General features: G+C 38.9%; 1 protein-coding gene across 16 annotated transcripts in view; it reads left to right on the forward strand.

The window, feature by feature from the left end:
* Positions 1–13,884, forward strand: part of RPAP2 (RNA polymerase II associated protein 2) — a 102,813-nt gene that overhangs the window by 40,925 nt on the left and 48,004 nt on the right. For 14 of the 16 annotated variants that reach the window (XR_004974009.1, XR_004974012.1, XR_004974008.1 and 11 more), the window contains one exon: positions 1,166–1,246. Coding sequence is in view for 9 of the 16 variants with exons in the window: in XM_036349236.1 (XP_036205129.1) it covers positions 1,166–1,246 (81 nt within the window). In the remaining 7 variants the exon portion in view is untranslated. Of the gene's footprint in view, positions 1–1,165; positions 1,247–13,884 lie in introns of those variants that run through there. The other 2 variants (XR_004974013.1, XM_036349245.1) reach the window with 1 other exon arrangement.

The following is a 13,884-nucleotide window of genomic DNA, read 5'->3' on the forward strand; positions in this document are numbered from 1 at the left end:
AAGTTTTAAAAAGAAAAGCAACACATGCTTATTGCAGAAAATTTAAGCATTACAAAATGCTATAAAGAAGTGACAGTCACCTGTAATCCCACAACTCAGCAATAAATATAGTTAATAATTTGATGTTTATCCTTGATATATATGTGTATATGTGAATCTATACTCTTCGATTACTTCTATTATAGTATAAACCTGGAAGAAATGAAACATTGATGTATACTATGTATTATATACAATAGCATTATATAATATTTATGGGGTTTTTTGTAAAAATTGGACAATATTCCATGCATTTTTCACTTAACATTTATCATGAATATCTTTCTACATTAAGAAAATAGATTCACATTATCATTTTTAAAATATATTTTTATTGATTTCAGAAAGGGAGAGAGAGATAGAAACATCAATAAAGGAAATCATTGATCGGCTGCCTCCGGCACGCCCACACTGGGGATTGAGCTGTAAACCGGGCACGTGCCCTGACCGGGAATTGTACCATGACCTCCTGGTTCATAGGTCAGCGCTCAATCACTGAGCCATGCTGGCCGGGCCACATATCATTTTAAACGTTCTATGATATTCCATTATGTATATGTGTATGTCATAATGTGTTTGACCAATCATGTATTGATGAACATTGTTTCCACTTTGGTACTACTAAAAATATTCCTGCAGCAAGCATCTTTTTTATGTTTATCTGATGACTTCTATAGAATAAATATTTTGGGGGGGAAAAAGTTAGTGGATCAAAGAGTATCCACACATTTAAAAAAATGTATATATTGTCAACTTGCTTTCTAGAAATATACCAATTTTTACTCTCACTTGGAGGGCATTTCCTCTTGCCTAGTCTTTTTTCCATTTGGCCTAATGTTTGAAAGTAAAGAGATAAGAAAACTAGAGACAAGAATATAGATAGCAGCCAAAATGATACTTTTATATTTCATAACCTCACACTGTAGCAAAGTCGTGGAGTTATTATGAAGTATTTCCTTATGACGTCTTACCAGTTATAACGTAGCTTAACTGCCTTCACCTGAGTGCCATTATTACCTATGGAAAATCCAGACTTAGACAAGTCCTCCCCCCCCCCCCCCCGCCAAAAAAAACTATATAATTAAATTATATTTTAAAAGAAATGTAATTTTTTTTTTACTTTCAGATTGCCTGGACTTTTGGGGCCTCTTCAGATTACATTAGGAGATATTTACACACAACTTAAAAATCTTGTTCGAACTTTCAGGTTGGTGCTAATATTATGATTTTTTTTCTCAGTTATTTTAACTATAGTGTTATTGCCTTGCAGAAACCATAGGTAGATCTACCTAAGGCATGAAGACAGTAAGTGACTTACCTATAGTGTCTTAAATCTAAATACAGTGTCTATTTTCTCCACCACTAAACAATATTACTTCAGTGTTTTATTAAATGAAATCCTTTATTTGCTCAAACTGTGAGATATTTAGCTTTGACTAGTTTATTTATAGAATAGCTTAAACTATGAAGGAAAATTATGAAAATCCAAAGGTGGTTACTAATCTTGGATCTTAGTGAATTAGTAAATACATATCAAATGACCAGCACTGTGCTAGGCACCATGGGTAATACAAAAGAAGCATCATGAAATATTAAATTATCCATCCTTGAGGAAAAACTCTCCTGTGAGAAGATAAGGTGAGCACAGTGAACAGTACAAACAGTGAATAATTTAATATTGAATTGTGTAGAACAGATTTGAAGTGATAAGAAGAATAAAGGGAGAATAGAGAATATAAATTATGAAGTAGAGCAGTTGGGATTTTTCTAAAACTGTCATTGTAAAAATATTCAACCAGCCTAAGACTAGATCCTCTACCAAGAAGCATAGAGATAGACCTCTAAATACCTATTAGTACAGATGTACCAAATATACATTTTGGCCAAATGTAAATGGCCAAATAGTAAAATCAATATTTGCCTATGATTAAAGCCAGATACCACTAACATAAAATGAACTAGGGTAGAAGATCATTTCATCCAAAAAATAAATTATCATTGTGGTTTATGTTGTCAACAGTAATAGTAAGATTTGAAAAGTTTAAGATTATAGTACAGGAACAATTTCTTCACTGTGACCTGTTATATTTCTCCTGCAATCACTATACTGTACATCAAAAATACCAAATAGACAACTTTCAACCTGCACATTTAATAGCATCACTAACCTTTTTGTGTGCCAAAAGATAGTTTAGGAAAACATTTTTCAGCTCGTATTTACTAGAAGGCGGTAGGATTCACAGTTTAGGCAAATCTCAAATTCATCTTCAAGTACAGAAAAGGATCATGTATTACATTTTATATTTCATATGTTTAGCCTTCATAGACTCAAGACTATAGGAGTTATCTTAAGACATTCTTATAGGTTTTTATTTTGAAATTTGACCCCCAAAATGTTTGATGTACATCAGTTTTCTCTAACAGTTTGGTCTTAACATATTTTATTATTTTGATTAGAAATTATATTTGTATTATTGTACACCTGTTCTTTACATAATTCATATATATTATCCAACTCTTGGTATTTTGAGGTGACATTGTTTTTAATTCATCATCTTACAAGATGTGGAGAATTCCCGAATAGGACTTTTTCTTAAAAGATTTATGACTTAAATGGAAGTAACTAAAATTTAAATACAGCTCTTAAATGTTATTTTCTTTAATATACATGCTAGTACATAATATAGCTCTGCAAAGATTGAATTATGATTAAATCTATTATGTTATATTATTTGAATTTTTATAAAAATTTTTAAAGATACAATGTTATTGAGAAAGTAATCTATTAAATATATTAGTACTATTAAGTAGCAATCTATTTTGCTAAATAATTGAAATATGTCACTATTTTATACATAAAATTAACTTCCCAAACATCATTAATTACTGCAACATTTTATTCTGCTATTGATTGATAAAACAAACATGTAAGGACATTTTCAGTTCATTTCATCTAGAATGTTTATATCTGAAAGTGAATGTTGAGGTAAATCTGAATGATGTGATTGTTCTCATTACTGAGATTGTTAGATATCATGGAATCTACACAATCACAAGATCACTGATCACATACAAGTTTAGGAATGCCACAAGTGATGTTCAAATTGGCCTAGGCCAGTGGTCGGCAAACTCATTAGTCAACAGAGCCAAATATCAACAGTACAACAATTGAAATTTCTTTTGAGAGCCAAATTTTTAAAATTTAAACTATATAGTTATTAACTTAATTAGGGTACTCCTAAGGCTTAGGAAGAGCCACACACAAGGGGCCAAAGAGCCGCATGTGGCTCAAGAGCCGCAGTTTGCCGACCACGGGCCTATGCCTTTTGAATACTTAACTAAATGCTTTGTCAAAAAGAGTTTGGCCAAATATCAAGACTAAAGTAGAACTTCTGAATCCCTATTAGTGATGAAGAGAGAGATAACTTGCTTTTTAGATGCTCTCTCATACCTATCACAGTACCATGCATCCAAAAGGGGGAGGGGGTTGTTTTTTAATTGTCTGCATTGATGATAAAGTTCGAATAGATATATACAATGTGGAAGCACTAAAGATTAGGATTTGTTCAGTATTTCTCAGAAAGTGAATGTCATTAACCGAAAGGTTAGCTGAAGGAAGATGAAGACTGGATGTCCTGTTTCATTGATTTTAAAAGGACCTCCCATACAGTTTCTTGAAGACAGTGTTTATGTAATCATTGTTCTGAGCAAACTGGTAAAGTCACTGAAGACATATCAGAAGAGATACTAGAATAAGACCTTTAATCTTGTATTATAATTACAAAGTTTGTACTTCATTTTTTTATTCCACTCAATTAGGATAGATTAACTAGCAATTTAATTTACTTTGACTATATTTTCTAGAGCTATCTTTCTATAGATCTAATTGGATAGCTTGTATTTTTAAACTGTTTTGAAGTTCTCAGCACTTAATAGAAACCCACTGGAAAAAATGTTAGACTACAACTGCAAGATTGACCCATTATTACTATAATATGCTCTAGGAATTTAGGCATTTTGAGTTGGAAACCACTGTCCAGTATGTTATTTTTTGGTCTTTTGTTAATAATGTTTAGCCCATGTCAATACATGTGGTCATTACTCACTGTGTGCCAGGTTGTACTTGCCACTTTACATATATTATCTCATTTAATGTCCCAAAATAGTGGTATTATCCCATTTTACAAATGAGGGATAATCTCAAGTCACACAACTAGTAGCTGGGTTTAGACCCCAAGTCAAAGTCAAGAGGATAAATTTTAAGTGTTCTCACCATAAAAAAAAAAAAAAAAAGAAAAAGATAACTATATGTGAGATAATGGATATGTTAACTAGCTTGACTATAGTATAATTTCACAATATAACATATCAATATCAAGCTGTATACCTTAAATGTATACAATTACTCTGCATCCCCCCCTTAGTAAAACTGGAGTGGGGGCACAAGAATTAAAAAGAAATCTACCATTTGTTGTCTTGGTAGTCATTAGTATCAAAGATGTAAAAAAAAAATAAAAAAATAGTTATTTCACTTATCTCCGTAGATCCCAAATAATAACTCTATTTAAGAGGGTTCTGCCCTGGCTGGTTTTGCTCAGTGGATAGAGCGTCAGCCTGAGGACTGAGGGGTTCTGGGTTCGATTCCGGTCAGGGGCATGTACCTCGGTTGTGGGCTCATTTCCCAGTGGGGGGCGTGCAGGAGGCAGCTAATCAATGATTCTCTCTCATCATTGATGTTTCTATCTCTCTCTCTCCCCCTCTCCTTTCCTCTCTAAAATCAGTAAAAATATTTTTTTAAAAAAAGAGTGTTCTATTATGAAATTAAGTCTTCTGTGACACCTAAGCTAGCCAAAACCAGAGGCACAGTGTTCATCAGCCTGTAAGAGGTAGCTGACAGACTAAAGATGTGAGAAGACTTTAAATGTCATATTTCTTTTATGTTTATAAACTATTATTATTTTTTGTTAATCCTCACCCGATGATATTTTTCCATTGATTTTTAGAGAGAATGGACGACAGAGAGAGAGAAACATCGATGTGAGAGAGACACATCAATTGGTTGCCTCCCGCATACACTCACGCTGGGCCAGGGATCGAACCTGCAACCCAGGTCCTGGCCCTTGACCAGAAATTGAACCTGCGACCCTTTGGTACGAGTGGTGACATTCTAACCACTGAGCAGGCTGGCCAGGGCTACAAACTTGTTTTATCACCTTTTTTCTGTAATTCCTGTTGTGTAAGTTCTTTCAAGTTACTTTCTGCGTAATTTGCATTAAATTAAAGCCTAGGTAAATGATATGATGTCTATAGTTTGCTTCAAAATTATCCAGATTAGGGGGTATTGAATATGGGGTTATATAGATAAAACATGATTGGCCAGGAGTTATTAATTCTCAAAGTAGTGCTGAGTATATGGGAGTATATTTTATATTCTCTCTACTTTTATATCTTTTTCATTAAAAGTTTGGGAGAAATAAGCCCCCAAAGCATTATTTTGGTGTAGGGAATGTTACAAAAACCTTGATGTTAATTTATTTTTCAAGTCTTTACTCTTCAGTATCTGCAGGTAAAAATCTATAGCTTGAACAAAAATTACTTCGCCTTTGCTGTTTTTTAGAAAAATGTTGATTACTTAGAGTACAGAATGACCTCTGGTAAGATAACTCATTTGGGATCTTGAGATTCTGGCAGGACGACTTCAGCATGTGACTATTCGTAGACGAGGGCTTATAAGTGGAGTCTGAAAAAAGGTCATATTGATGACAGCAACTAGTATTGAGAGATCTTTTCAGTCAATACTTTCATTGGAAAAGAGTTGACATAAATAACCATATCCTTCTCTTTGAAATGATAATAATAGCATTTGTAGAACAGTGATTCTCAAGCCAGTTGTGCAACAGAATTACCTGGGGATCTTTTAACCACTCCAGATGTATGGCTCCACCTCTACAGATTGAATTTCCTTTGGTTAGGGTTGGGCTAGGACATTAATATTTCTTTTTCCAGTTTTTTATTTTTATTTCAAGAAAAACAATTTTAAATATAATGTTACATGCAATAAACCTTAATATTTCAAGAAAAAACGATCTTAAGTAAAATGTTACATGCAATAAACATTAATATCTCAAGAAAAATGATTTTAAATACTAGTATGATAATGTTACATGCAATAAACACCAGTTATTCAAGAAAAATGATCTTACATATAATATTACATGCAATAAACATTAATATTTCAAGAATACAAGGATTTTAAGTATAGTAATATTACCAAAACTGTACTAACATAGTATGATATCACAAAAGTTGTAGGAAATATTAAAAATCTGCAAATAACAGGATTACTTCTATTATATTCTAGAATATTTTTCCCCCCTCTGGCTCTATTTTTGTTCATCATTTTATGTTGTTCATTATATTCCACAAATGAGTGAGATCATATGATATTTATCTTTCTCTGACAGGCTTATTTCACTTAGCATGATGCTTTTAAAGTCTCTTTTGTCGGATATGAGTATTGCTACTCCAGCTTTTTTTTTCTTTTCCATTTGCATGGAAAAATTTTTTCCATCCCTTCACTTTCATCCTATGTGTGTCTTTTGTTTTGTGGTGGGTCTCTTGTAGACAGCATATAGTTGGGTCATGTTTTTGTGTCCATTCAGCTACCCTACACCTTTTGATTAGAGCATTTGATCCATTTACATTTACTAGTAGGGTTATTATTGAGAGGTACTTATTTATAGCCATTTTAATTCTGTATGGATAGGTTTCTCTCTCTGTTTCTTCTTCTCAGCAATCCCTTACAGCAATCCCTTTTGCATTTCTTGTAATGCTGGCTTGGTGGTGATGAACTCCTTTAGTCTTTTTTTGTCTGGGAAGCTCTTTATTTGACTGTCTATTTTTGAATGATAGCCTTGCTGGATATAGTAATCTTGGTCTCAGATCCTTGCTTTCCATTACCTTGAATACTTCATGCCATTCCCTTTGGGCCTGTAGAGTTTCTGATGAGAAACCAGGTGTCAGCCTTATAAGAAATACTTTGTAGGTAACAGTTTTCTTTTTCCTTGCTGCCTTTAGATTTTGTCTTTAGTTTTTGGCATTTTAATTATGATGTGTCTGGGCGTAGGTCTGTTTGGGTTCTTCTTGTATGGGGTTCTCTGTGCCTCCTGACCTTGTGTGACTTTTTTCTTTACCAAGTTAGGTAAGTTTTCTACCATTATTCCTTCAAACACCTTCTTTATTCCTTTCTCCCTTTCTGTCTCTTCTGGGACACCTTCTATTCTAATATTGTTACATTTCACATTTCCCACAGCTCTCTTCAGCTCTCCTCTTTTTTAATTGTTTTTTTCTTTTTGGTTATCTAATTGAGTGATATTTTCAACTCTGTCTTCTCATTCACTGATTCGATCCTCAGCTTCCCCTAATCTGCTGTGTATTCCTTCCAATGTGTTCTTTATTTGTGTTATGTCATTCTTTATCTCAGACTGTTCTTTTTTCATAGTTACTATGTCTTTTTTCATACTGTTGAGCATTTTTAACATCTTTGCTCTGAACTCTGTTTCAGATAAATTTCTTATCTCTGCTTCATTTATCTCTTCTTCTGGAGAATTCACTAGTTCTTTCATTTGGGAGTTGTTTCTTTGTTTTCTCATTTTGTTTGTCTGTTTGAGTTTGTGACTATGTTTTAGATAGGTCCTCTATACCTCTCAATCTCTAGTGCAGGACAGTGTTAAAGGCTGTTTCTGACTAATTGGATCAGGCAAAGACTCAAAGCCTCCAGAGACTGCCTCTGTCTACAGCAGCGGTTCTCAACCTGTGGGTCGCGACCCCTTTGGGGGTCGAACGACCCTTTCACAGGGTTCACCTAAGACCATCGGAAAACACATATATAATTACATTACGATTCATAACTGGCAAAATTACAGTTATGAAGTAGCAACGAAAATAATTTTATGGTTGGGGTCAACACAACATGAGGAACTATATTAAAGGGTCGAGGCATTAGGAAGGTTGAGAACCACTGGTCTATAGACTAATAGGATTCTGACTTGAATTGCCCCCAGGCAATCATCCTCAGGTGTGGCAAGAGTTTTTTCAACAGGGTGGGGTGGTTGCTTCTGCCTGGAGGCTAATTGTTACTTTTAATCTCTTAACTGGCCTCAGGGCAAGGTGTTTTCCAATAGGGTGTGTCAACTGTCTTCCCCCCAGGCAAGGCAGATGTCTATGTGGGAAAGATGTCCTCTGCTGCCTGAGGGAATGACTCAACACAGGAAACTTAGGGTGTGTGCCTTCTGAGCTCTATCCCCCAAGTCCTCAGCCCTGGGTTCTGCTCTCATAGCGCCATTCCACTTCACCTTCCCTCTGCCAGAGCACAAGGTGGGTGGTTCCACAGTGAATTTTTTTTGCGTTGGCCCTTTAAGAGGGTGCCCAAACTTTCAGCTGCCACTTCCTAGCAGACATCACCCCACTGCTTTACACAGCTAGATGTTATGTGGGTACCCTCCTCAGTTTGGTGCTCTCTGCTGGGGAGCCCAGCTTGAGGATTAGATCCCAGAGTTCTCAGTGGCACTCTCCCCACCCCCACAGCTGAGATATCTCTCTGGCACTTCAGTTGCCATCTGTGGGTGCCCGGCCAGCCCTTTCACACCTCCACCCCTCCTACCAGTTTCTATGTGGTCTCCACCTTCCGTCCTTGGGTATCAGGGTTCTCTCCTTTGAGTTTTCTGTTGATTATTCAGAAGCCTTTCCATATTTCAGTTGTAATTCCAGCTTGTTTCTGGAAGTATGCCCATGCAGCATCCTCTGACTCTGCCGCCTGGACATTAGTATTTCTTTTAAAGCCCCCCAGGTGATTCCTATGTGCAGCCAGAGTTGAAAGCCTGTTACAACTTAAACATCAAGCAGCTTTTTCAGCTCTTTGAAGAATCTTTCCCCAGTGACTAGAGCTGTCCTTTCCACTGAATTGCATCACAGTCATTTATCCGGAATGTTATATTGATTTTCCTGTCATAGTAGTTACATCTGAAGTTGTTCAGTAATAGTTCACTGTCCTCAGTGTTGACTCAAGAGACTTTTCTAAGTTGGATTTTAATTAAAATTATATTTTGACACAAAAGTTCTTTTTAAATCTCATCAGTGATAAATCAAGCTTTTTTCCAATATTTGTATTGAATTTTAAATTATATTTTGAAACCATGCTTTTTAAATGCTTTATATCAAATATTCCTATTTTCATATTTAAATTATTACTCAGACAATAATAAATATATTTATTTAGCATCTGTGCTTGAAATTACGTATTTTGACTCAGCAAAAGGAAAAATATGAGAGCAAGTAAAATATTGTGAGTCTGCCACTGGAAGTATTTGAAGTGAAAGCAAAGACCTTGTCATGCTTTTCCTCAGTGCTTGAAATGGTGTAGATAAAGCAGGCATGCAATGCATTGTTGCTGAATGAATAAAGGAATTCATTAAATCTTAAATTTGTTTTAATTTTAGAGGTTTTGAGTACCACAGAAAAGGAAATTTCTACTTAACTATATTTGCCTTTTTTCCCCCCTCACATGCTTATTCTTTAACCTTTTTTGGTTATGTGCTAGATTCTGTTTTGCTACCAACAAAGCAGTGAGCAAAACACAAAAATTCCTTTTCTCGTGGAACTACTCTAATAAAGAGGATATGTAAATTTTTAAAAACAATATGTATATTATTATGTGGTGATAATAATGTGGTGATCCCCTTTCCCAGTTCATTCTCCTCCTTTTCCCCCAAGAAGGAAAGGGGGGTGGTACTGACGAGGGAAGAAGTCATTTTAAATAGTTTGGTCAGGGAATACATCATTGAGACGATGCCATTTGTACAAAGATCTAAGAGGTGGTGAAAGAGCAAGCCATCTGTAAAAATACATCAGACCAGAACAGAAGGTGCAAAAGCTCTGGAGCAGGAGCAGGAGCAGGCCTAGTATATTCAAAGAATATTAAGGATGCTGATGAGGCTGGAAAAATGAGCAGAGGCAAAGCTACAGAGATATGGTCAAACAAATACAGGATGGGAGTGGGTATGGTACAGATTATATAGGCCTTGTAGCCATGGTCATTCTTTGACTTTTACTCTGAGATGGAGAACAGTTGGTAGATTCAGAACAGAGGAATCACAGTACCTGATACATTTTTAACAGCAGCACTCTGGCTGATAATTTCAGAATTAAAATAGATGGGCAGAGGCAGGAAGACCTTTTAGGATGCTGTTTTGGTCATCTAAACAAGAAATGATATGAACCAAGATGAAAGGAGTGGAGGTAATAAGTAATCACATTGTTTCTTGAAGATAGAACCATAAGGACTTGATGGCTTATTGGACATAGGACATGAAGAGAGACAAGTTTAAGCATGAGAATTTTGGCTTGAGCAACTGGATTCTGGAAGGATTGGGTAGCTGTTTACTAGGATGGAGCTGTCTGCAGAAGGATCAGTTTGTAGGGGAAAAATGAGGAACTCGGTTTGGGCTGTATTATGTTTGAGAAGCCTATTTTATATTCAAGTGGAAATGTCAACTAGACCATTAGATACAGAAGTCTGGAATTCAAGGAAAAGGCCCAGGCTAGAGAGAATAAATTTGAGAATTGTCAGCACATAGTTTTTTGTTTGTTTGTTTTTTCTTTTTTGTTTGTTTTTTAATTAAATCTTTATTGTTCAGATTATTACATTTGTTCCTCTTTTTTCCCCCCATAACTCCCCTCCTCCCAGTTCCCGCCCCACCCTCCGCCCTCACTCCCCACCCACTGTCCTCATCCATAGGTGCACGATTTTTGTCCAGTCTCTTCCCGCATCTCCCACACCCCTTTCCCCCCAAGAATAGTCAGTCCATTCCCTTTCTATGTCCTTGATTCTATTATAATCACCAGTTCATTCTGTTCATCAGATTATTTATTCACTTGATTCTTAGATTCACTTGTTGATAGATGCATATTTGTTGTTCATAATTTGTATCTTTACCTTTTTCTTCCTCTTCCTCTTCTTAAAGGATACCTTTCAGCATTTCATATAATCCTGGTTTGGTGGTGATGAACTCCTTTAGCTTTTCCTTATCTGTGAAGCTCTTTATCTGACCTTCAATTCTGAATGATAGCTTTGCTGGATAAAGTAATCTTAGTTGTAGGTTTTTGGTATTCATCACTTTGAATATTTCTTGCCACTCCCTTCTGGCCTGCAAAGTTTCTGTTGAGAGATCAGCTGACAGTCGTATGGGTATTCCCTTGTAGGTAACTGAGTTTCTTTCTCTTGCTGCTTTTAAGATTCTCTCTTTGTCTTTTGCTCTTGGCATTTTAATTATGATGTGTCTTGGTGTGGTCCTCTTTGGATTCCTTTTGTTTGGGGTTCTCCGCGCTTCTTGGACCTGTAAGTCCATTTCTTTCACCAGGTGGGGGAAGTTTTCTGTCATTATTTCTTCAAATAGGTTTTCAATATCTTGCTCTCTCTCATCTTCTGGCACCCCTATAATTCTGATGTTGGTACGCTTGAAGCTGTCCCAGAAGCTCCTTACACTATCCTCACATTTTTGGATTCTTTTTTCATTTTGCTTTTCCGGTTGGTGTTTTTTGCTTCCTCGCATTTCAAATCATTGACTTGATTCTTGCGCTCCTCTGGTCTGCTGTTGGGTGTCTGTATAATCTTTATTTCAGTCAATGTATGCTTAATTTCTAGTTGGTTCCCCATCATAACATCAAGGGTCTCATTAGTTTTCTTGTAGATCTCATTAAGTTTATGGGCGGCTTCTAAACAGTTCTTGAGAGACCTTAAAAGTGTGGTTCTGAACTCTATATCTTCCATTGACAATTTTGTCCTGTTTCTTTGTCTCCGCATTTTTTTATCTTTTCTTGGTGCACCCCCTAGTGGTCTTTGTGCGCAGTCTTGTAGTTAAGCCTTGATTGTTGTAGCTAATACCAGGGAGGGTTTGACCTCCAGGCCAAGTGGCTGTGAGAATCAGCTGTGTCTGCAGTGAGAGAACTTCTGTCCTCTAGGGAGGTGCTAATCTAGCCTTTGCCTGAGGCTGTCCGGCAAATGCCTCTGTGCAGGGCTTGGGCGGGGCAGGTCGCACAGGATCAACAGGGTGGGCCGGAGAGAGCAGTTATGGCGGCTCTCAGTCCTGTCCCCAGGGGCTCTGCCTCTCTGAGTCCCAGCAACCGCTGCAAACCTCGGAGAGAAAGCTGCACTCGCTCTGACCGAAGCCAGGCAGTCCCGCTTCTCCCGTTTGAGTCTGGGTCCCTAAAGACTCGCCCGTATCTGGAGCTCAGAGTCTGCGACTCCCTCCCGATTGAAAACGCCAACCGCGCACTCCGCACCTCAGTATTTGACTTCAGCACTGCGCCTCCTCTGAGTGTCCGTATGCGTTTCTCTTTCCTCCTAGTTGTAGGACTTCCACTCAGCCAGCGTTCCTGTGGTTCTGGGTGATGTCCGTTCCGTCTTTTAGTTTCACTTTTGAAGTAGTTGTTCAAGGCAGCAGACTCCGGCGTTAACCTATGCCGCCATCTTGGTTTTCCCCTCGTTGGTTTGTTTTTTAAATGCCCACGTGCATCCTATCTAATAAAAGAGAAACATGGTAATTGGCGTACGACCGCTACCCTTCCCATTGGCTAATCAGCGAGATATGCAAATTAACTGCCAGCCAAGATGGCGGCCGGCAGCCAGGCAGCTTGAAACTAACATGAGGCTTGCTTGCTTCAGTGACGGAGGACTCCAACGTTCCCCGCCTGCTGCTGCAGGCCTCTGAGCTGTCAGTTTGAAACATAGTTACAAAAATAGAAGCTAAACAAAACCCCAGAAACCAGATTTCAGCTAGCTGGGATCTCTGACCTGGAGTTGATACAGAGTTTTTGATTGTAGAACCTAAACAAACCAGATACCTGCTTTCAGGAGTGGAGGCCTAAGAGCTGGAGCCTCAGAGCTAAAGCTGGCTCAGAATAAAAAAGAAAAAAAGAAAAAAAGGAGCAGTTGGGAGCTTCAGTCCCAGCCTGAAAACAGCCCTCAGCCCCTCACCCAGACTGGCCAGGCACCCCAGTGGGGACCCCCACCCTGAAGGGTGTGTGACCAGCTGCAAACAGCCATCCCCTCATCCCCTCATCCAGGCTGGCCAGGCACCCCAGTGGGGACCCCCACCCTGATCCAGGACACCCTTCAGGGCAAACCAGCCAGCCCTCACCCATGCACCAGGCCTCTATTCTATATAGTAAAAGGGTAATATGCCTCCCAGCACCGGGATCAGCGGAGCCGCAAGGTCTCCTGGCACCGGGATCAGCATGACAGGGGGCAGCGCCCAAACCCCCTGATCGCCCTGTGGCTCTGTGTGTGACAGGGGGCGGGGCCACAACCTCCCTATCGGCCCTGCTCTGTTCCTGACAGGGGAAGGCACCCCAACCCCCTGATCGGCCCTGCTCTGTGCCTGATAGGGGGGAGCTCCCCAACCTCCTGATCGCCCTGCGGCTCTGTGTGTGACAGGGTGCGGTGCCCCAACCCCTGCACCCCACGGGCCCTGCTCTGTGTGTGACGGGGTAGAGCCATAACCTCCCCATCAGCCCTTCCCTGAGTGTGAGAGTGGCGGCGCCCCAACCCCCTGATCGGCCCTGCTCTGTGGGTGATAGAGGGCGGCGCCCCAACCCCACCCCCCCTCCCCACGGGCCCTGCTCTGTGTGTGATGGGGTAGAGCCATAACCTCCCCATCGGCCCTGCCCTGAGTGTGACAGTGGCAGCGCCCCAACCCCCCGATCGGCCCTGCTCTGTGGGTGATAGAGGGCGGTGCCCCAACCCCCTGATCCGCCCTGCTCTGTGCGTGACAGGAGGGAGCTCCCCAA

This window comes from Myotis myotis, unplaced genomic scaffold (genome assembly GCF_014108235.1).
Source record: "Myotis myotis isolate mMyoMyo1 unplaced genomic scaffold, mMyoMyo1.p scaffold_m19_p_2, whole genome shotgun sequence".
Classification (NCBI taxonomy): domain Eukaryota; kingdom Metazoa; phylum Chordata; class Mammalia; order Chiroptera; family Vespertilionidae; genus Myotis; species Myotis myotis.